We start from the raw sequence: 24,190 nt of genomic DNA, 5'->3' as shown, positions 1-24,190 counted from the left end.
AACACCTACGGGATTCAGAGTCAGTGACTCCTACGGTCGTCCGGTCCATGTGTTGGTCTGCATCTGGTCCTTCCCTGCAACCCCTATTTTTGTCCTAAATGTTTAGGGCTTTGGCTTGGGTTCATTCCATGAACTAATTTATGTTATGTACTATGTATATTAGGTTATAATCTTCTTTTGGTGAGGTTTATTTGGGAGTTGGATAATCTACTTACTTATGCAAACATCCAACTCAAGGTAAGTGGGATTTGACTTTAATTTGAGAGTGTTTATAAATGTCTTCTCTAGTTATGCTTGCTGCACTTGTTCATTCATCATTTTAGAGTTATGTTTCATATATATTTATAGTTTTTCTTTTGCATTAGATGTATGCATGATGTTAGGTTGAATTCTATAATGCATATGCATATTATTATGAATGATGTATGAGATTGAAAGGAGATTATGGAACTGTTGATTATGTTATATATTATGAAATTACATGACATACATGTTAGAAGGTGCATATGGCTAGGATATCATAAACCCAATGCTACGACTCTTGCCAACAAGGGTAAGGTGTTGGATAACTCGTGGTAGGTCCGATGAAATTCCGGAATGCCATACCTTTGGTAGGTCCGATGAAAATTTCGGAATGCCATTTATCTATCTCCTAGGTTCAATGTGTAATTCCGGAATGGGATGTACAGTAGGGTTAACATTTAGGGGTTCGCTGGGGATCGATGTGTACTTCCGGTACTAGCGGGTCTCCACCGTAGTAGAGTGGTATTCTTGGGTGTCCGATGTCTTGTGTGCGGTTCTGGAACTGAGAATATCATACCTATTACAATAGCATTTAACCTAATGAGACCTAGCTCTGTTGTTAGTTGCATGATTAGATTTGAGACATGCATCATGGATTATTTGCATTTGTTTGTATGTTTCCCCTTACTGGGCTCAGTGGAGCTCATCCCCGTGGATATCCCCCTTTTTCAGATGGTATGGTCGATTGTGAGGTACCAGAGTTGGAAACTGTTGTTCTAAACTTCCACGCCGATGATGATTATAGAGTGCAAGAGTTCGAAGTGCATAAGGCTTTATGCGTGTGTAACTAGTGCGTGTTTCAGTGCTCGTGGCCTGACGGACTAGGCCGTATTCCTTTTTATGTTTATATATTATTTTTGTTATAGATAAGCATATAGTTGCTTTGGTAACTCTTATACTTGTATTTACTTTTGAGGATGTATTGTGTAATTACAAGTTCTATCAATATATAACATGTTTATCGCCTAGATTTTTTCCTATCATTGTTATTATTGTTATTTGTCCTCTTCCGCTGCATTTTATTACTGTATTGTGATATATTGTAAATGGGAGTACTGTACTTGCAATCCTGGTGGTTGTTTGGATGTCTGTTGGCATCCGGTCATACCATGCCCTTATTAACCGGGCGGGGGTGTGACACCCCCCGACAAAATGGGGTTATTGAGCGAAAAAATCGTCATTTATTAGAGGCCACTCGTAGTCTCTTATTTGGCATGCATGTTCCCAAGACCATCTGATCTGAAGCTCTTCTTACTGCTTTCTTTCTCATCAATCGCATGCCTACTAAACTCCTTGAATCCAAATCCCCCTTAGAAACCTTATCTCCACAGATTTCTACTTTCTCTCTTCCTCCCAAAGTATTTGGATGTGTTTGTTACGTACATGTGAACAAACCCACTCGCACTAAACTTGATCCAAGGCTCAAGTGTCTCTTCCTTGGGTACTCTTCTACTACCAAGGGTTATAAATGTTACCACCCTTCTTCCCGTCGGTGTCTACTCTCCAAAGATATCACCAAAGATGTCACCTTCCTTGAAAATGTCCCATTCTTTGCCCCTTCTCAGCATCCTCTTCAGGGGGAGAATTGTGAAAGTGAACAGGATGCTGATTTTCTCTCTCATTCTCCTCTACCTATCTCTCTTTTTATGCTTGACATTGGAAAACACAGAACTGTGGATGTGGATAATACTGTTGAAAAGGAAGTTAGTGAAGAAGTTGTTGCAAAGGAAGTGGTTGAAAAACCAGTGGTTATACACACAAGAGGTGATGCTTGAAAGGAAAGAAGACCTGCCAAGAGTCCTCTTTGAATCCACATCCTGAGATCCATTCTCCTTAGTCAGGTGCCATTCCTTCTCTCCCTTCTGATTTAGACCTTCCTATTGCTGTTAGAAAAGGAAAAAGAGCTTGTACTAATCCTATAGCCCAGTTTGTTTACTATGGTGCTCTTTCTCCTACAGGTCTTGCCTTTAATGCTGCTGCACTCTTCTGTTTCTATTCCCAAGAATGTTACTGAGGCTATGTCTGACCTAAAGTATAGACAAGCTATTGTTGAAGAGATGATGGCACTTGAGAAAAATGGTACTTGGCAATTGGTGGATCTTCCCGGGGGACGAGTCCCAGTTGGATGCAGACGGGTCTACACGGTCAAGTATCAATCTGATGGTACAGTTGAAAGGTACAAGGCAAGATTGGTGGCTAAGGGGTACAACCAAGTCTATGGAATTGATTATCAGGAAACATTTGTTCCCGTGGTTAAGCATAACTCTATCTGAATTCTATTATCATTGGCAACCAATAAAGATTGGCCTTTATATCAATTAGTTATGAAGAATGCCTTCCATCATGGTGACCTGGAAGAGGAAGTGTACATGCAAACTCCACCAGGTTTTAAAATTCCTTTAGCTGAAGGGAAAGTATGTTTTCGCAAGAAGGCATTATATGGTCTCAAACAGTCACTGAAGGCATGGTTTGAGCGCTTACGACAGACTATTCTAAAGAATGGATATTCCCAGAGCCAAGTTGACCACACTCTCTTTACCAAGGTACTAAAACTCGGGTCTCGGTACCAACTCAGCTCTTGGAAAAACCGAGTCGAGTCGACATCTCGCCGAGTTGGGGGCATTTTTTTTTTTTCCCGTCGAGTCAGGTAAATACATAGTAGATGGGTCATTTCCATGGGTCAACCCGAGATCTCGCTAAGATATGTCGAGTTCTGCCGAGTTAAGTGAGGTATTTAAGTGGTAGGTAGGTTAAAAAATGGGTCGAAACCGAGACCTGAACCGAGATCCGAGATCTCGGCGAGATATTGCACTTTTGAGACTCGCAGGCAGTATCGTCTCGATTTTTTCAAAAACCGAGAAACTCGGCGAGATCTCGCGAGTTCTCGAACTATGCTCTTTACCAAACGGGGCAATAGTACCATTATAACCATTATTGTTTATGTTAATGATATTGTGGTCACTGAAGATGGTACAAATGAGATTGAAAAATTGAAGATCTACTTGGCTCAACACTTTGAAATCAAAGATCTAGGTCACTTGAAGTACTTCTTCGGAATTGAAGTATCAAGGTCCAAGAGAGGAATCAACAAATGTCAATGAAAGTTTGTTCTTGACTTGTTGATAGAGACAGGGATGTGTGGCTGCGAACCAACAAATTCTCCTATTGAACAAAACCACAAACTATGAGAAGATTGTGGTCCCTCCCTTGTTGCTACGGGAAAGTACCAGAGGCTAGTGGGGAAGTTTATCTATCTGTCTATGACACACCCAGATATTTCTTATACAGTGGGAGTGGTAAGCCAACTTATGCATGCCCCCAAGAGTGGCCACTTAGATGCCGTGTACCGCATTCTCAGATATTTGAAATCTTCTCCGGGGAAAGGACTGTTGTATGCCAGGCATGATTACTTGAGAGTGGAAGGTTTCACTGATGCCGATTGGGCTGGATCCATTACAAACAGGAGATCTACCACTGGGTATTGTACCTTTGTGGGAGGAAATTTGGTTACATAGAGAAGCAAAAAACAACTTGTTGTAGCCAGATCCAGTGCAGAAGCAAAATTTAGAGCTATGGCTCATGGAGTGTGTGAGCTCATGTGGTTGGAAATACTAGTTCAGGAACTGAGATTTGACACTGAAGGCCCTATGAGACTCGATTGTGATAATAAGGCAGCCATCAGTATTGCTCATAATCCAGTGCAACATGATAGAACCAAGCACATTGAAGTTGATCGGCACTTCATCAAGGAGAAGATAGACTCTGGCTGTATTTGTACTCATTTTGTGAAAACTGGTGATCAACTGGCGGACATCTTCACCAAGGCACTTGCCTCTCCTCAGTTTGGTACTCTCCTATACAAGCTGGGAATGCATGGCATTTATTCTCCAGCTTGAGGGGGAATGTTGGGAGTTATTAGAAGCTATGTAATAAGGGTAGTTTAGGAACTAGCCTTATGTCTAGTTTCCTCTTTATGTAATTTCTATTTTTTCTTTTTTGATCTTTTACCTCCCTAGGGAGTTGGATGTAATTATCTTCTAATTAGTAATGAAGTTATTTAGGTGTGTTGAGAAGTCTCTCAACATACAAGATATTCCACTGAAATACACTCCTCTTTTCCCCCTTGTCTCCTTCTTCTTCCTCCTCCAACATCTCCCTCCTTTCTTACTTGCTTCCCTAACCTAAAACCCAACTCTTAGAATAGAGAGAAATCCATCTTCTTTCACCTAGATCTGCTAGGATCTGTGGGGCAATCATTAAAAGTGTGGTGCAATTCTGATCTGTTTTGATATACTTCCTGCAATATCTATTAAGTTTTCGTGTTCTGAAAATACAAAAGAAATTAGCATCTTTCGCATTTCTTTTTTCATTCCTTTTCCTATTTGTCTTAGAAATATATTTTCTAGACTCTAGTTTCTTTTGGGATGGAATTCCTTGGGAAACAGCCTCTACATGAAGCGGGGGTAAGACTGCGAACATTATGACCCTCCCCAGACCCCGCATGGCGGGAGCCTCGTGCACTGCGTACGGCTGTACACCCTTTTCTTTTTGGGATGGAATTCCTAATCCTTGTACAGAAGCATGGGAGATTCTCCTCTTCGCATTACAATATCAATTATGTCATTCCAAAGAGTAAAATCTAAACATTTTCCCCGTTCAGCAAGCAATAAATTACTAATATGTAGTTAATGTAAGAGATACTACCCATACAACATTGAACTAATGCCACAGAAAAAAAACAACATCATATCCATCCATACAGTGCCTATCAGGTTCCAAAATAGTTTATGGCAATGAAAGGAAATGATGCATCAGATGCTACTCTATTCAGACAATTACACAAGAAGCACTTAATATTAATGCCATATTACAGGAAGGACAAAGGGAGATTGAAAAAAGCAAGCACCTAGTATGAAGCTGACCAGAACAAGATTTTGGCCAAACATGGGTTTCAAATTATATGTAAAGAATGACAGGCATATCTAACACATACCCCACAAGAATCACAACCAAATCCCACATGAACTTTTGGCCCATTCTCTCTCCACCAAGAAAACAAGTTTCTAGGCGAAAACGATGACTGCACACCTTGCTTTCCATCTAGTGTTGCAGCTGAAAGAACACATCAGCTTTAGTAAATGAACCAAAGGTGTTAAAACAAAGCAGAACCAAGTAAAGACCAAATGCATTTCTTTTGTGGCAAAGTCTAGCAGCAGCATACAGATAGGAAGTATCTCTAGCAATGAGATTTTTGGGCTATGCACAGATGGTATTTGTCATGATATCAGGTGTTATTTTCGGCAACCTCCTAGATTTGAAAGATCATGACCTCTGGATATTTGGTAAATGTTTCCAGATATTAAAGGTTCATCTTATTACAACATTGGACAATTCGTTCTTCTTATTAGTTTATACTCTTTTGTTTATAAGTTGATTTCTTCAAGTAATAGTAGTCAGAAGTTACTTCAACGTTAGGATTGGAATGTATTATTTACCACAAAAAACTGAGACAACCCTGTGTGTGTGTGGGGGGGGGGGGGTTTACATGGAACATCAGTCACTGAGTTTTATAATTCAATTTTTTGCTTGAATTTCTATTTTCCCTGGACCATATGTATCCAACTTACAATTTTAAAAATCCATCTGATTTATCAAAAAAGTTCACGATCCCACTTGAGGGGAACTCTGTATCAATCTTAATGAAGAGGAAGACTGCACCAGTAGAGTTAAGGACCTTAAATATACCATTACTGATGACAGCAGAAGGGGATTGGTGCTTGGATTGTTGAAAAAGGACAGTTACTGAAAATTGATTTTGTTGGAAGATAGCAGGATGCACTGCCCAGCAAAGCTCTACAGTAATATCCTCTACAGAGGAGGAGGAATTCAAGTAGAATATAAATATGGTTTTAGACCTAGGTTTGGGGATCTATTATCAAATTGCATTTTAAGATTTGTAGGGAAAAAGATTGAGAATAAAGAAGAGTACATATGCTAATTTTCAGAACAGCAGCAGCTAATAGTGATAGTAAAAGGAGGAGAGATCTCTACGCCAAAAACACCTTGAATTCAATAAAAGAGAGTAGAATTCGTCTATGATTTCAGTCAGAGATCTCTGCATCAAAAACACTTAATTTGTTCCACTATCATAAAGCACGTGCAGTCATAGTTTGAAATCTCACGATATCTCGCCATCTCGAGCTGGTCGAGATATCCGAAATATACCGAAATTTCGCCGAAATATGGTATTTTTTCTGCCATATTTCGGCACTCCATCTCGGTGGGTTTTTGGCCATATTAAGGCCTGATACTTCATGTACACCCTTATTTAAGCTAAATAAACACTATTCTCACCAACAATAATCTCTCCCAAGAAAACCTAACGACAGAAGAGAACCCTGCGACGCCGCTGAGGAGCAGCCCGGCCGCTCCTCCTTCCCCCCTTCTCCTTCTCTCTTTCTCCTCTCCCCCCCTCTCGCCCTTTTTTCTTCCTTCTTTCCCCTTCTTCTTCGACTCCTCTCCTTTCCTTTCTTCGTCCTTCTCGTTCTTCCCTTCTTCTTTGGGGTTTTGAGCTTGGTCTCCTCATTCGAACCCGTGAAGTGCTAGTAGTCATCACCCTTGCTTGTCTGCTGTCCTGCTTGTTGACAGCCCGCTCAGGTTATTGTATCGTCGACGTCTGTCTTGCCTGGGTTGCCGGCCTGCAAGTCGTCCTCCCGCTAGGTCGGCTTCCAGACTCATTAGGGTCTCTCCTGGTCGTGATGCTTCTTGGGCTTTCGTCTCCGTCAACTGCTCTTTGCTGGGTCGCCTCCCTTGCTGGTTGCCTTCTTCGCTTGGTCTGATGACTTGTCTGTTCGCCTATGGCCCTGCTTGCTTTCTCTCTCTCGCCAGACGTTCTTCATCACCGGAACTCTTAGTCGTCGCTCGTCGCCAGCCTCTTGGACTGCTGCTGCTTGGCCGCAAGCTCTTCTCGGTCAGTCTTTTGTCTGATCTGCCTGGCTCGCTCGGCTAACACCGTGCTTCTACCAGCTGCATAGTCTTCCATCTGCAACCTATGCTTGGCTGGCAACCGCTTCGCCGTTGCCCTTTGCAAGGCCAGTGCCTCTCCGACGTGGCTGTCACCTTCGCTTGGCCTACTTCAAGCTTTGCCGTGGTCCTCCGCTTGGCATGTGCCCCTCTGCAGCAGCTGGTTGTTTGGCTCCGGTGATGCTCCTTTTTCGTCTCGGCGGCTGGTCCAAGATGAGATGAGAAAGTTAGTTTAGGGTTTGTGATTCCCTACCTGGAAATGACTAGGCTGCCCTTCTGTGAAACCCGCAAAATTTGAACTTTTGGAACCTATGTAATTTCAGGTTCTGGTTCAATATTGCCCATGCTAGCCTCTAAGTTGTGGGTTGTCTCGATTAAGAAATGCAGACCAATCTCATGACTCGTCTATAAAGGCATTTCGAATGGCCAACTACCTTGGCCTTAAATAAGTCTGAGGTGTCTAGCAGAAGACAACACATAAGCTTGGCATGTTGGATTGATGGCCTGCGGAGCCTCTCGGTCTTAGGTCGAATGCAAGGTAAGAATCCCATCTTATTAGCATATATACTGTATATTTACTTAAAATGAATTATAGGGGCAGAATGGTCATTCCACTAGTGGGACCCACACCCCCAGTGTGGAATTCAATTCCCCATGACCAACCCTAATTGATCCTCCATAATTATGTCATATGACATCTAGTAGATGACTAAGAGATATGTAATAATACATTTAGTTCTATAAAATCAGGTTAGAGAATTTATTTTCAGAAACTGTTTTTACTGAACTAAGCAAACAAGCCTTAGTTAAGGCTTAGTATATAAACAAAACTTATCTTCTAATTTCATTATCCTACCATCTAAAGAGACCAAAACCGTTTCAGTCTTGAGAAAAGAAAGAAAGAAGAAGAAAAAGAGGAAGAGAAGAAGGGAGAAGAAGACCTAAAGCTAGGGTTTTGGGGTCCAATTGAAGGGAAGTACTAGAAATACATCCACAAGCTTATAAGATTGAGAACTGCCAACATCTCTATACAATCATCAGGTTGGTACCTACCTTCAAGTCTGATTTGTTCCAATCTCCCTTCCCTCTTCTCAATTCTTAATGGATATCAACCCAAATCAGCCCCAAGCTTAGGAATTTAATCAATTCTTGATTAATCCCCAAATTAATGTGTGTTTTTGAGTTTGATATATACAAAACCACTTACCTATATTGGAATTACCCAAAAACCTGAAATTGGGTCCTTGCATGTGAGGATCCATGCATCTAGAACAAAAGCCCCAATTCTGACTAGGCAGCCGGATGGAGTTGCAGGCCTAGGGGCGGTCATCCGGCCCTTTGGCAGTCTGCATCCGGCTGCCCATTTTGATGTGTTGGTTGGACTGACTCTTTAGGGTTTGACCTAGATCACTACCTTAACTGATATGTGATGTTTTAATGTCTAATTAGGGCTGTTTTATTCCATTTTTGGTGAGGACTACTTGTACTTTGGGGTTTTTAATTAGCTAGATTACCAACTATCTCAGGTAAGGGAAATTTGAACTTAATTTGGTGTGTTTGTGGACTTAATTATAATTTTGTTAAGTATGCCATACCATACATCATCAATATAACTCAGATCATGTAGTTTGTACTTCTTATAATTAGATGCGTGTGAATTAGGATGCATTTGCAGAATCGCATTCGCACTCTTGACATCTTGGAATATGATTTATGATGATGTTAATGGTCGCTTATTAATACTCTTATTGATACATATGCCATTATGTTAGATCAGTATATGGTTAGGATTGACATAGCCCAGTATTACGTCCCTTACCAACAGGGGAGAGGTGTTGGATAACCCGTGGTAGGTCCGAAGGGATGATTCCGGAATGCCATTCACTGTCCCATTACCGAAGAACATTACAGGTGTGAGAACAAACAGTAGGGTTAGTCATTGGGGGTCTGCTGGGGTCCGATGTGTTCATTCCAGAACTGACGGGTTTCCACCATAGTAGAATGGTTTCTCTCGGGTGACCGACGTCTGGTTATGTGTTTTCGGAACCGAAGCTATCATTCTATTACAGTAGTACTTATACCTCATGTGATTTAGTACTGTTGTTAGAAGTATATATAGTTTAGATCATTCATCATGGACTATATGCATATGCTTGTGTGTTTCCCTTACTGGGCTCAGTGGAGCTCACCCCTGTGGATATCCTTATTTTTCAGATGACTTGGTTACTTCTGGTGGTAGATTTGCGGCGCTGGTATATAAAGCGTACGATGCTTCATGCGCATGTGATAATTGCGCATTCTCTTGATCTTAGCCTGACAGTCCAGGCTATCTCCCCACTCTTTTGTGTTTATAACACTTTTGTATAGTTATAATATAGTTCTTGTTCAGTTATACCTTGTGATACTTTTGAAAACTGTATAGCTGTAACACAAGTTAAATCCTTTATATAAATGAAATATCACTTAGACTTCTCTTATTACTGATGTTACCTCTATTATTTAAATTGTTTCCGCTGCGTCTGATTACTGTATTTGTGAGTTATGTTTGCAAATGGAGTACTGCACTTGCGATCTTTGGGATTGGTTGGATGTCAGAGACATCCAGTCACACTTGGCCCTTATTAACAGGGCCGGGGTGTGACATTTAAGTGGTATCAGAGCAATCGTGCTCTACTCCTATTTACAATCAAGTTCACAGTATAGCAGCTCTTGGACTCATTGATCTAAAGGTGAGTCCAATTTAGGGTGAAATAAAAACTTTAACTAAAAGCTACTAATTAAAAGAAAATTGATTGTAAAACTCAAAGAATAGTCAAATAAAGGTATAAAACTTTATATATATAGAACAAGTTGTTAGTTACAAAAGTTTTTAGCACCCGGTGCTGAATTGGTTACAACTTCTTACAAACTTAAAAGAAAAAGTACAAGGTCCTACAATGAACAACTAAAAGTTAAAGACTAAACTAAGAAGCATGTCATCTCTACTGCTGTGGTGGTGGTAGTGGTCCCTGCCCAGAAAAGAAGGATCTCCAATGACCCAACTTAGTCTCCTCTGCCTGGACACGACTGCTAACATGAGTGAAGTCTCTCCTCATGCCCTCAAATCCCTGTGCTATGGGTTTCTCTAAGCCCTCGAACCGGCTAAAGAGCTGTCCCCAGGGAGTACCGTCTACAGGAATAGCTGGGACAGTAGAGGAAGAAGCACCCGCATGATCAAATGATACAATAGGTTGAGGAGGTATGGGTATATCTCTATATACTCCTACATGCTCTCTCGCTGCAGCATCCTCTGCATCAATAGTCTGACCCATGTCAGTACAGTCGGGATGACCAAGCTTTGGAGAAAAAGGTGGAAGCTCTATGCTCATCTTCACAAGAGTAATCAGGTTGATGCTCACTGTCTTCCCTGTCGAGGTTTCTTCATTCCTTAGGTTAACCCCAAACTTAGGAAATATCCTCGAAAGCAGCTTTCCAAACAATAGGTTCCCATGCCCTGGGTTATCATGCAAGTGTGCCATGGTACGCATGATGGCGTATGGCAGGTAGATCTAATATCCTGTGTAGAGACAGTAAGTAGCAAGGATCTGCATAGTAGATAACTCTGTAAGGTGCCCTGCCTTTGGGACGACATTGTGCCCACAAATCCTAGATAATACTCGAGCTGAGGGAAGCAAATCTAACTCGGATTTCATCCGGTCGTAGAACTTTCCATCGGTGAGAATTGAGTGTAGCCATTCCTGCTCAATATCAGCTAGGAACTCTGAGGTATCAACACTAGGGGTACAATACCTCCGTTCTCCCTCATTTGATATCTCCAGTATGATAGCCAACTGAGCAGTATTGAAGGACATGGGCATGTCTTTCACATAGGAACTAATAATAAACTCTTCTCCTTCATACCGGTAGGAGAGATTGCTAAAAAACAATCGGACCAATCGAGGGTAGCAATACCTCTCCAGTTGTAGTAAAGATAGCCACCCTTGTTTCTCAAATCTTTCCTGGACCTTGAATGGGATAAGGTCAGCCAAGACTACATACCTCTCTTCTTCTGCCACATTCCGGAATAATCTTGGGTTGAATTCAGCTGGAGGTGCAGCTGCACCTCTTCCTCTTCCCCCTCTACCTCTACCTCTACCTCTACCTCTCCCTCTCCCTCCACGGCCTCGGACTGCAGCCATTTGTGATCAAATGCTGCAATTTAAGGGAGGAAATTAGTTAAATTTTTTTTTTTTTTGAGGAAAGACTGTTAAGCCTAATAGACACTAAGGTAGTATGTTTATCAATAGGCCTATGTAAACTAGTTATATAAGAATGCATTAGGAAGATATAAAATCCACTTGGATTCCAAAATAAATAGAAATAGATACAAACACATATGAGAGAAACAATAAGATAGGGTGGTATAAGGAGAGAAGGTAATGAAATGAAATCAAAGTACATTAATACAGCATTAGACTTAAAAAGAAACCCAATAACATCCTTAAACAAAAAAAATAAAATAAAATGGCTTGGCATGCACATTTAGTGAAAAGATAAGCATGCAAGGCATAGGACAAGGTTAGAACTTAAGAAGAAGAGTATTGAAATAGAACAACACTATATTAGCACCACATTAGGTTTAAAATGAACAAAAAAATATATAGTTATAAGACTTAGCATGTACAGTTAGTGAAAGGCAAAAATGAAGCGTGTACACAAAGCTAGAACTTAAAAAAAAACAAAGAAGAGAGGAAGATGAAGAAAATACATAAACTAAACAAAGAACTAAGAGGAATACATGTGAAGGAAGTAAAAGAACATACATTTGCTTAAAAACCTAAAAAGAAAGTTAAATTTTAGCTAGGTTTTTGTAAGAAAGAAGAAAATGAAAAAATTTACAAGTTTTGAGCACTTACATGTGGTTTGATGGCTAGATCTTGAGATTAAAGCCCTCAAATGTGTTAGGGAACCCTAGAATAGACTTTGGAGGAGTTAGAAAGGAATAGAGAAGAGAAAGAAACAAGTTTGGAGCCATTTGGAGTGGGACCCAAATGGGTTTTTATAACCCAGTTCCGCCGGGCGGACGTCTGGCTGGTTTTGAGTTTGAATCCAGCTGTTACATCCGGCTGGTTTAAAATCCTTAGATGGCCACTGGTTCGATGGGCGGATGTTCGGCTCATCTTATGACTCGATCCGGCTATTCCATCCGGCTGGGTCAAAACAGAAAATAAAAAATAAATAAAAATACAATAAATATACATTAAAGATATATACTTATATCATATAAAATAACGCAAATAGGTATGTATTAATGTAATAAATTAGAACATATGTATATGTGCATGTATTAATATAAAATAGAATATAAAATAAGACTAAACGTGAAAATATTATATGTATATGTACATATATTAAAACTTTATATAATTAAGATATATTATAATGTTCGACTTGTCATGCCTTTGCGTCTCAATAATGAGTTATATATTGAGTGCCTAGGGTAAGTAAGCAAAAGTAAAAGATTTGAAAGAAATGTAAAAGAAAAGAGAAAATGTCTACATTACCCCAAGGTTTAGGTAAAAGAAAAAGAAACCCAACTTAGGATCAAGAAAAGTGAAAAGGTTGAAAGATTTGAGGAGAAAATTTGAATTTGGATAACTTACTTGTAAATTAGGAAGGTAGATCTTAGGATTGAATGTCCCAAAATGTGTTAGAAGTCTTCTAGGAGAATTCTTGAGAGAGTTAGAGAGTAAAAGAGGGAAGAATCAAAAGTTTGAAATAAAGTAGAGAAAAGCCGATTTAATTTAAAGGCAACACTGAAACCCCAACCAGTCGACCGATTGACCAAGACTCTGAATCTAGTTGGGTAAAACAATATAATTAAATATATATATATAGACAATAAATAAATACATATACCTACATACTATATGTATGATATAATATAGTAGTAGTAGTAATAACAATGTGCAAAAAAAAAAAAAAGAGCTAGACATGTGAGAACTCATCCCACAACTAATGCAAGAGGTTTAGTAAAGATAAAAACATATATAGACTTTAACAAAAGATCAAATGGGGCTGCCAACTAAAGCACAATAAAAATCTTTAATAGAAACCATACGAAATTAACCTAATTTCATGAAAAGTGCATTGGAACTAGACCAAAGAAAATACAGCACTATAGGTGACTGAATCCCCTATGAAAGCAACCCAAGAAGCCATAGGAGAAAATAACAATAATAATAATAATAATAACATTTGATATCATTAGGCTAGACTTACCTAACGCCTAGGATCCATTAAAACCCCAATCAAATTTAAAGAAACCTAAAGTATTAGAAGGAGAACTTCCTAGATAAGAAGAAATTTCACATAAGAAAGCTTATGAACAATCCAAGTATTGAAAGGTATAAGAAAATTTAGGGATTTCATAATGAAAGACCTAGGAATGCTAGTTTAGGCATCCTATCAAACACCTTAAAGGCATTAGAATAACAAGCTCTTCCCAAAATTACTGAATTCCTTCACTTTAAACATAATGCAATAAAAGCCAAGAACAACTGAGAACAGAAAGAAGCTGGAACTGAAGGATGTGGCAAAACTTTGCTCAACAATAGCTATGAGTGGAGTAATGGGTCACCGAATGTCTCATCTGTTTGGGAGTGAACACCAGGGATCCCATCAATATTCCAATTCATCCTACAGTTGAGTTAGGTATTGCATAACCAGAAGTGAAAGTCTTCAAAATGGAATCCCTGTAAGCAAGAGTTGTACAGACTTATACACTACAACCCAAACCTCAGAAATATAGATAAAAATATAATGATCGAATTATATGAAAATATCACGAACAGAATAAAATTTAAATAAAAGAAGAATAGAAATGAACACTAAAAACAAAAAAAAAAAAAAAAATAAATAAATAAAAATGATAGCAATAACAATAATAGGAATGAGAATATTTTCTTTGGATTTTTAGGTTTGGATACTTACTTTGTCGATATGGTTAATAAGCCCTGTAATGGATTGTCTGTTAGATGTGTATAGAGTTGTAATAAGGGTAGTTCTGGTACTAGTCTTGTTACTAGTTACCTTATTATGTAATTCTGTATTTTCTTCTTTTTTACCTTTTACCTCCCTAGGGAGTGAGTTGTAATACTTTAATTTATGACTTTGAAGTAATATAGATGTGTGGAGATCTCTCTCACACACACAACCATTACAACCGAAATATTACTCTTCCATTCTCTTGCTCTCTTCTTCTTCTCTTCCTCTCCACCATCTTCCTCCTCTTCTCTTACCTACATCCTTAAACTAAAATCCAACTTGGTATCAGAGCCAAAGGTTTGAGAGTCGTATCATCTCTATTTTCCTCATCTTTTTCCCTCTCTTTGAGATCCTAGAACTCAAGGGATTTCAAAGAAGAGGTTCCTATGTAAATCCTTTGCAAAAGAGGTATGAAGTAGGTTCTCTATAACCTATTTAGGTGATTGAGGATGATTCTTGAGCTACTTTGGAGCTCCATTGAAGCTGTTTTGAAGTGAACCAAGCAGCAGTTAGGGTTTCCGCCAGCTCAAGAGTGAAGGCCATGTTTCTCTCATTCTCGGCATGTTTTTGGAGCTTGGAATAGCTCAACAGAAACGTATAAGGGTCCTCTATATGCTCCAAGTGTGCCTCCTTGATGAATGAATGTACTGTCCAAGCATAGCTCAGTTTTGTGGATCTGCTCTTCTGCCCAGATTTCCACCAGTTGCAGGTTGAATCCATGGATCAGGTCCATTTCAGCATGGGTTTGGCTGTTGGACCAGCCCACTAGGATCGTATAAGGACCCTAGTTATAGTCTTCGTGTTCTCCTTTGATGGATGAGACTCCTCTTTGAGTTCTACTCAGTTTCGTGGTGTTGTTCTCTACCCAGGTAAACCCGATAATGCTGCATTTTCCTTGTTCTTGCATTTAGGGTATATTGGACCTCTTGTTTGATTGAAAAGTGATGATGAATATCTGCATTTGAAATATTGGGGCTTGTTTAAGCTGTTTTATCTCATGAAGAGTGTGGGAGTGAAGCTTTGTTGTGTTGGAATCTTTGTCTTCAAGCTGGCAGCTCTGTTTTTGTGTGTCGGGATAATTTCCTTGGGTTGAGTGTGCACTCCCCTTGCTGGTTGTTACCTGTTTATGGTCAAGTACTCTTTCTCATACACTATGGGTGATACATCTGCATCTGAACTTGGTTCGGCTACCTCACAGCCTCTTCCCACTGCACCTCAAGTTGTTTATGAGAGTGTGCCTACACAGATCTCCTTTGTAAAACTTGACGGCACCAATTATTTGGATTGGTCACACTCCGTGAGGCTGTCACTAAGAAGCAAACGGAAACTTGGGTACATTACAGGTACCATTAAGGCTCCAGAGCCTAGTTCACCTGGCTTTGACCAATGGGAGGCAGACAATTCTACAGTCATGACATGGCTGATCTTCTCTATGACACCTGAGATTGGGCGAAGGTTTATAAGAAAGGAGACTGCCAAGGCCATCTGGGATAGTGTTGCACAAACTTCTGATCGAGTAGGTGACTCCGCCAAGGTCTACCAGCTTCACCAAAAGATTAACTCCATGAGGTAGGGTGATAGGACCATTTCTGAGTACTACAATGCCTTCCTTAGCCTTTTGGAAGAATATGACCACTACAGGGATCTCCACTTGAAGGACCCAGAGGATGAGGCCAAGGTGTATCAGACTCTTGAAAAAGAGCGTGCCTTTACCTTACTTGGTGGTCTGAACCCTGACTATGAGCCCATCAGGCTTCAGATCTTAGGCCGGTCTCCCTTTCCATCTCTTAGTGAGGTCTGTAGTTACTTACAGAGTGAGGAGACTCGGCGTGTTGCTATGGAGCCCGCTTCTGTATCTTCTATTGAGAGGTCAGCCCTCAACTCCAGTTCTTCCTGAGACACCCGTGGAGGTGGTAGAGGCCAAGGGCCTGACCGAGAGGTAGCCAATACAGTAGAGACAGTAGGTGCTAGTGGAGTTGGTCGTGACCGGTTTAAATGTGATCATTATGGGAGAACTGGCTACACCAAGGATAGGTGCTGGTCTCTTCATGGCCGTCCTCCTGGCACACGTGGTCGTGGTGGCCGTAGAGGGGGAGCTCGAGCTCACTCTGTGATGACTGAGGCAGATACTACACAGGATGACTCTGCCTTTATGGATACAGTGGTTCGCCGGGTCATATCACAGCTTAGCACATCTTCTATACCTTCTGTAGCCAGTTCCTCATCATCCTCCGCTTTACAGGTCTCTACTTCAGCCTCTACTACAGCCCAGTCTTGGGTCCTTGATTCTGGTGCCACTGACCATATGACTGGTACGTCCCATAATTATGATTCCTATACCATTTGCTCTGGTAAGGATAAGGTTAGAATAACTGATGGCTCCCTATCCTCCATATCTGGTAAGGGTAGCATTCCTGTCACTTCATCTATTTCTCTTATTTCAGTTCTTCATGTTCCTAACCTTACAGTTAATCTTTTATCTGTGAGTCACTTGACAAAATCTTTGAATTGCTGCATCACCTTTTTCCCTTCTCACTGTCTTTTCAGGATTTGGTGACGAAGAGGATTATTGGTAGTGGACGTAAAGAGCAAGGCCTTTATCTTTTTGATCCTTTTGTGTCTACAGCTCAGTCTTATGTGTGTGGCCGTAATGATAATAGTTCTGTGGCAGCTGTTTTGTTATGGCATCGTCGTCTTGGCCACCCTTCTTTTGTTGTAATGAGGAAACAGTTGGCTCACTTATTTTCTTCTGTTGCTTCTTCTCATGTTTTTCAATGTGAATCATGTATGTTAGCCAAACATTGTCGTTCCTCTTATCCATATCATAGTAATAGAATTGCAGGCCCTTTTCACATTGTGCATACTGATGTTTGGGGACCTTCCCCTACTACTTTATTTGGCTTTCGTTATTTCGTGTCATTTGTTGATGATTTTTCTCGTGCTACATGGACTGTTCTTCTGAAACATAAAGTGATGTTTGTGATGCATTTCAACATTTTTATCAGATGATCCTTACCCAGTTTGAAACTCGGATCAAAATTGTTCGGTCTGATAAAGGGGGGGAATACATGTTTGGTGGCCTTCAAACCTTCTTTACTGATCATGGCATTATCCATCAGCTTGCGTGTGTTGACACCCCCCCCCCCAACAAAATGGGGTTACTGAAAGGAAAAATTGCCATCTATTGGAGGTCACCCGTAGTCTCTTGTTTGGCATGCATGTCCCCAAGACCTTCTGGTCTGCGGCTCTTCTTACGGCCTCCTTCCTCATCAATCGCATGCCTACTAAACTTCTTGACTACAAATCTCCCTTGGACATTCTATCTCCTACAGTCTCTGCTTTCTCTCTTCCTCCTAAAGTCTTTGGATGTGTTTGTTATGTGCATGTTAATACATCACATCGCACTAAACTTGATCCCAAAGCTCTCAAGTGTCTCTTTCTTGGGTACTCCTCTACTACCAAAGGTTACAAGTGCTATCATCCTCTTCTCGCAAGTGTTTCATCTCCAAAGATGTGACCTTCCTTGAGTCTGTCCCTTTCTTTGCACCCTCTCAGCATCCTCTTTAGGGGGAGAATTGTGGTAGTGAACAGGCTGCTGATCTCCTTCATTCCTCCCTACCTATCTCTCCCTTTATACTTGACATTGGTAAGCACAGGGCTGTGGGTGTAGATGTGAACACAGATCCGGATGTTGACAATGATATTGGTAAGGATAAGGATTACCATATTACCTACAAGAGAGGTGAAGGCTTACATAATGAAAGAAAGAAGACCTACCAAGAGTCCTCTTTGGATCCAGATCCACATCCTGAGCCTCCTCAATCAGGTGATATTCCTTCCCTTCCATCTGACTTAGACCTTCCCAATGCTGTTAGAAAAGGGAAAAGAGCCTGTACTAATCCTATAGCCCAGTTTGTTTCCTATGATGCTCTTTCTCCTACAGATCTTGCCTTTGTTATGCTCTCTCTACTGCTTCTATTCCCAGGAATGTTGTTGATGCTATGTCTGACCCAAAGTGGAGACAAGCCATGTCCGAGGAGATGATGGCCCTTGAAAAGAATGGTACTTGGCAATTGGTGGACCTTTCAAGGGGACGTGTCCTAGTTGGATGCAGATGGGTCTACACAATCAAGTATAAGTCAGATGGGACAGTTGAGAGATACAAAGCAAGGTTAGTAGCCAAGGGTACAGTCAAGTTTATGGGATTGACTATCAGGAGACATTTGCTCTTGTGGCTAAGCACAACTCTATAAGAGTCCTATTATCCTTGGCTACCAATAAAGATTGGCCACTATATCAGTTAGATGTGAAGAATGCCTTCCTTCATGGGGACTTGGAAGAGGAAGTGTACGTGCAAACTCCACCAGGCTTCAAAATGCCTTCAGCTGAAGGGAAAGTGTCTCCTCAAAAAGGCTCTATATGGTCCCAAACAGTCACCAAAGGCATGGTTTGAGCGCTTCCGACAGGCTATTCTAAAGGATGGGTATTCCCAGAGTCAAGCTGATCACACTCTCTTTACCAAGCGAGGAGATGGTACCATTACAGCCCTCATAGTGTATGCTGATGATATTGTAGTCACTGGAGATGATCTGGTTGAGATTAAAAGATTGAAAATCTACTTGGCTCAATAGTTTGAAATCAAAGATCTAGGTCCCTTGAAGTACTTCTTAGGCATTGAGGTATCAAGGACCAAGAGAGGAATCAACATATGTTAGCGGAAATTTGTTCTTGATTTGTTGACAGAGACAGGGATGTTAGGATGCAAACCGGCAAATTCACCTATTGAACAGAATCACAAACTAGGAGAAGATTGTGGTCCTTCTCTTGTTGATGCGGGAAAATACCAAAGTCTTGTGGGGAAACTTATCTATCTTTCTATGACACGCCCTGATATCTCTTACGCAGTGGGAGTTGTGAGCCAATTCATGCATGCCCCCAAGAGTGGCCACTTGGATGTAGTGTATCGCATTCTCAGATATTTGAAGTCTTCTCTAGGGAAAGGACTATTGTATGTAAAACACAGTCACTTAAGAATGGAAGGTTTTACTGATGCCGATTGGCCTGGATCCATTACAGACAGGAGATCTACCTCGGGTTATTGTACCTTTGTAGGAGGTAACTTAGTTACATGGAGAAGCAAAAAGCAACATGTTGTGGCCAGATCTAGTGCAGAGGCAGAATTTAGAGCTATGGCTCATGGAGTGTGTGAGCTCATTTGGTTGAAGAGACTAGTTCAAGAATTGGGATTTGGCACTGAAGGGCCTATGAGGCTATACTGTGACAACAAGGCTGCCATCAGTATTGCTCACAATCCTGTCCAACATGACCGAACTAAGCACATTGAGGTTGATAGACACTTCATTAAGGAGAAGATAGACTCTGGCTGTATTTGTACTCCTTTTGTGAAGACCGGTGATCAGGTTGCAGACATCTTCACCAAGGCTCTCGCCTCTCCTCAGTTTAGTACTCTCCTAAGCAAGCTGGGAATGCATGATATATATTCTCCAGCTTGAGGGGGAGTATTAGATGTGTATAGAGTTGTAATAAGGGTAGTTCTGGTATTAGTCTTGTTACTAGTTACCTTATTATGTAATTCTGTATTTTCTTCTTTTTTACCTTTTACCTCCCTAGGGAGTGAGTTGTAATACTTTAATTTATGACTTTGAAGTAATATAGATGTGTGGAGATCTCTCTCACACACACAACCATTACAACCGAAATATTACTCTTCCATTCTCTTGCTCTCTTCTTCTTCTCTTCCTCTCCACCATCTTCCTCCTGTTCTCTTACCTACATCCTTAAACTAAAATCCAACTTTGTCCCCAAGTTACCTTAGGAGAGTTGGAAATGAGAATAATGTCTTTGTTCAGTTTAAAATATTGTCTGACCCGAAACCGGTCAACAAAAGCCATCGACTAATAGATCGTACGGTACACAAAACAGGAAACAACATAAGAGTGTAAATCGTGATGCAGTTGAAGTAACCTCAACTGTTTGGATTATCTTTTGCGTCAATTTCGAGGACGAAATTCTTATAAGGTTGGGGGAATGTGAAACCCGCAAAATTTGAACTTTTGGAACCTGTGTGATTTCAGGTTCTGGTTCAATATTGCCCATGCTAGCCTCTAAGTTGTGGGCTGTCTCGATTAAGAAATTCAGACCAATCTCATGACTCGTCTATAAAGGCATTTCGAATGGCCAACGACCTTGGCCTTAAATGAGTCTGAAGTGTCTAGTGGAAGACAACACATAAGCTTGGCATGTTGGATTGATGGCCTATGGAGCCTCTCTATGTCTTAGGCCGAATGCCAAGTAAGGATCCCATCTTGTTAGTATATACTGTATATTTACTTAAAATGAATTATAGGGGCAGAATGGTCATTCCACTAGTGTGACCCACACCCCCAGTGTGGAATTCAATTCCCCATGACCTACCCTAATTGACCCTCCTTAATTATGTCATATGACATCTAGTAGATGACTTAGAGAAATGTAATAATACATTTAGTTCTATAAAATCAGGTTAGAGAATTAATTTTCAAAAACTGTTTTTACTGAACTAAGCAAACAAGCCTTAGTTAAGGCTTAGTATATAAACAAAACTTATCTTCTAATTTCATTATCCTACCATCTAAAGAGACCAAAACCGTTTCAGTCTAGAGAAAAGAAAGAAAGAAGAAGAAAAAGAGGAAGAGAAGAAGGGAGAAGAAGACCTAAAGCTAGGGTTTTGGTGTCCAATTGAAGGGAAGTACTAGAAATACATCCACAAGCTTATAAGATTGAGAACTGCCAACATCTCTACACAATCATCAGGTTGGTACCTACCTTCAAGTCTGATTTGTTCCAATCTCCCTTCCCTCTTCTCAATTCTTAATGGATATCAACCCTAATCAGCCCCAAGCTTAGGAATTTAATCAATTCTTGATTAATCCCCAAATTAATGTGTGTTTTTGAATTTGATATATACAAAACCACTTACCTATATTGGAATTACCCAAAAACCTGAAATTGGGTCCTTGCATGTGAGGATCCATGCATCTAGAACAAAAGCCCCAATTCTGACTTGGTAGCTGGATGGAGTTGCAGGCCTAGGGGCGGTCGTCCAGCCCTCTGGCAGTTTGCATCCGGCTGCCCATTTTGATGTGTTGGTTGGACTAACTCTTTAGGGTTTGACCTAAATCACTACCCTAACTGATATGTGATGTTTTAATGTCTAATTAAGGCTGTTTTACTCCATTTTTGGTGAGGACTACTTGTATTTTGGGGTTTCTAATTGGCTAGATTACCAACTATTTCAGGTAGGAGAAATTTGAACTTAATTTGGTGTATTTGTGGACTTAATTGTAATTTTGTTAAGTATGCCATGCCATGCATCATGAATATAACTCAGATCATGTAGTTTGTTAGCTTTTACTTCTTTGCATTAGATGCATGTGAATTAGGATGCATTTGCATACTGCATTGCACTTGATACTGTACTTGGAACTGTATGATTTATGATGATGTTAATGGTCAGCTTATTAATACTCTTATTGATACATATGCCATCATGTTAGACTGCATATGGTTAGGATTGACATAGCCCAGTACTACGTCCCTTACCAACAGGGGAGAGGTGTTGGATAACCCGTGGTAGGTTCGAAGGGATGTTCCGGAATGCCATTCACTGTCCCATTACCGAAGAACATTACAGGTGTGGGAACAAACAGTAGGGTTAGTCATTGGGGGTCTGCTGGGGTCCAATATGTTCATTTCGGAACTGGTCGATTTCCACCGTAGTAGAATGGTTTCGCTTGGGTGACCAACGTCTGGTTATATGTTTCCGGGACTTAGGTTATCATTCTATTACAGTAGTACTTATACCTCATGTGACTTAATACTGTTGTTAGAAGCATACATAGTTTAGATCATTCATCATGGACTATATGCATATGTTTGTGTGTTTCCCTTACTGGGCTCAGTGGAGCTCATCCCTGTGGATATCCTTATTTTTCAGATGGCTTGGTTACATATAATACATTTTTCAGATGACTTGGTTAAAAATCTTGGACTTGTTGGAAAGCTTGCTAAAATTTGATTTATATTGAAGGAGTTATGTACCGGTCAAACTTAATTCGGTGTGCGCGAATGCTGTCAAAATCGCTCTGAATGAAAATAATTTTTTGGGCATCAAAACAAACAAATATTTTACCGCACTTTTGGTTTTTAGCAATGTTTTACCATATTAAGATTTATGGAATTTTTAGCTTTGAGAAAAACCCCAGCATTAGAAAGTTGAAAATTGCACCTACCACCGAAAATCCAGTTTATGTTCTTGGACTGGGGGGTTGACTTTTTTTCCTTTTGGAATTTTATTTTTTAACTATTTTTATTGGATTCAAATAGGGGGGTATTTGCTTATTTATGAATAATATCTAAAGTAAATGAATTAAATGATATTAGGCACAAATAAGTGTCTGTCTTGGTTCCTGGCATACATAGGTGTCTGTATACCAAGATTTTCCAGCAAGATCTCGAGATCTGGCACTCATATAAAGGACCTAGATGGGCATTTTCCTATGTCAAACGGAGATCTCGGCGAGATATTGATATTTTGAGACTCGTAGTCAGTCTCATCTCGGGATTTCGAAAAACCGAGAAACTCGGCGAGTTCTCGAACTATGTAGGTGCCTCAGCATCAAATCCTAACTCTTGGACCAGCCGTCTCAACCATAGGAGTTCACATACTCCATGAGCCATCGCTCTAAATTCTACCTCTGCACTTGACCGAGTTACAGCTGGTTGCTTTTTACTCCTCCATGTGACCCTATTACCACCCACAAAAGTACAATAGCCAGATGTAGATCGTTTGTCAGAAACTGAACCAGCCCAATCAGCATTAGTGTAGCCTTCAATTCTTAAATGATTGTTCTTGGCATTTAGGAGACATTTTCCTGGAGAGGACTTCAAGTATCGGAGGATCCAGTAAACAGCATCCAGGTGCCCACCCTTGGGGGCATGCATAAACTGACTCATCACCCTAACTGCATAGGTGATATCTGGGCGAGTCAAAGAGAGATAGATCAATTTCCATACAAGCCTCTGGTATTTCCCTGCATCAACAAGAGAAGGTCCACAGTCTTCTCTTAGCTTATGATTTTGATCAATAGGAGAGTTTGTAGGTTTGCAACCCAACATCCCTGTCTCTTTCAACAAGTCTTGGACAAACTTCCTTTGACATATATTTATTCCCTTCTTTGACCTTGACACTTCAATACCCAAGAGGTACTTTAAGGGACCCAAATCTTTAATCTCAAATTGTTGAGTCAAGTAGGTCTTCAGCCTAGCTATCTCAGCCCTGTCATTTCCAGTCACTACAATATCATCAACATAGACAATAAGGGCTATGATGGTACCATTACCTCGCCAGGTAAATAAAGTATGGTCAGCTTGGCTCTGGGAATACCCATTTTTCAAAATGGCATGTCTGAACCTTTCAAACCAAGCCTTCAGGGACTGCTTGAGACCATATAATGCGTTCCTGAGCAGGCACACTTTCCCTTCAGCTGAGGGACACTTGAAGCCAGGTGGAGTCTGCATGTACACTTCCTCTTCTAGATCACAATGGATGGAAGCGTTCTTCACATCCAACTGATACAATGGTCAATCTTGATTAGCCGCCAAAGATAAAAGAACTCTTATTGAGTTGTGCTTTGCCATAGGAGCAAATGTCTCCTGATAATCGATCCCATACACCTGATTGTAGCCTTTAGCCACTAACCGGGCCTTGTATCTCTCAAACGTACCATGTGATTAGTACTTGACTGTGTAGACCCATCTGCATCCAACTGGAACTCTC

At 40.5% G+C, this 24,190-nt stretch overlaps 1 protein-coding gene across 2 annotated transcripts in view; it reads right to left on the bottom strand.

Annotated features, from left to right (window-relative positions):
* LOC122656367 (E3 ubiquitin-protein ligase PRT1-like) overlaps positions 1 to 24,190 on the bottom strand; it is a 76,646-nt gene that overhangs the window by 6,531 nt on the left and 45,925 nt on the right. For both annotated transcript variants that reach the window (XM_043850850.1, XM_043850849.1), the window contains exon 5: positions 5,297 to 5,415. In XM_043850850.1, the coding sequence (XP_043706785.1) occupies positions 5,297 to 5,415 (119 nt within the window). The remainder of the gene's footprint in view (positions 1 to 5,296; positions 5,416 to 24,190) is intronic.

This window comes from Telopea speciosissima, chromosome 3, assembly GCF_018873765.1.
Source record: "Telopea speciosissima isolate NSW1024214 ecotype Mountain lineage chromosome 3, Tspe_v1, whole genome shotgun sequence".
Lineage (NCBI taxonomy): Eukaryota > Viridiplantae > Streptophyta > Magnoliopsida > Proteales > Proteaceae > Telopea > Telopea speciosissima.
The sequence above is the reverse complement of the archived record's forward strand: the minus strand, read 5'-3'. Positions and strand labels throughout refer to the sequence as shown.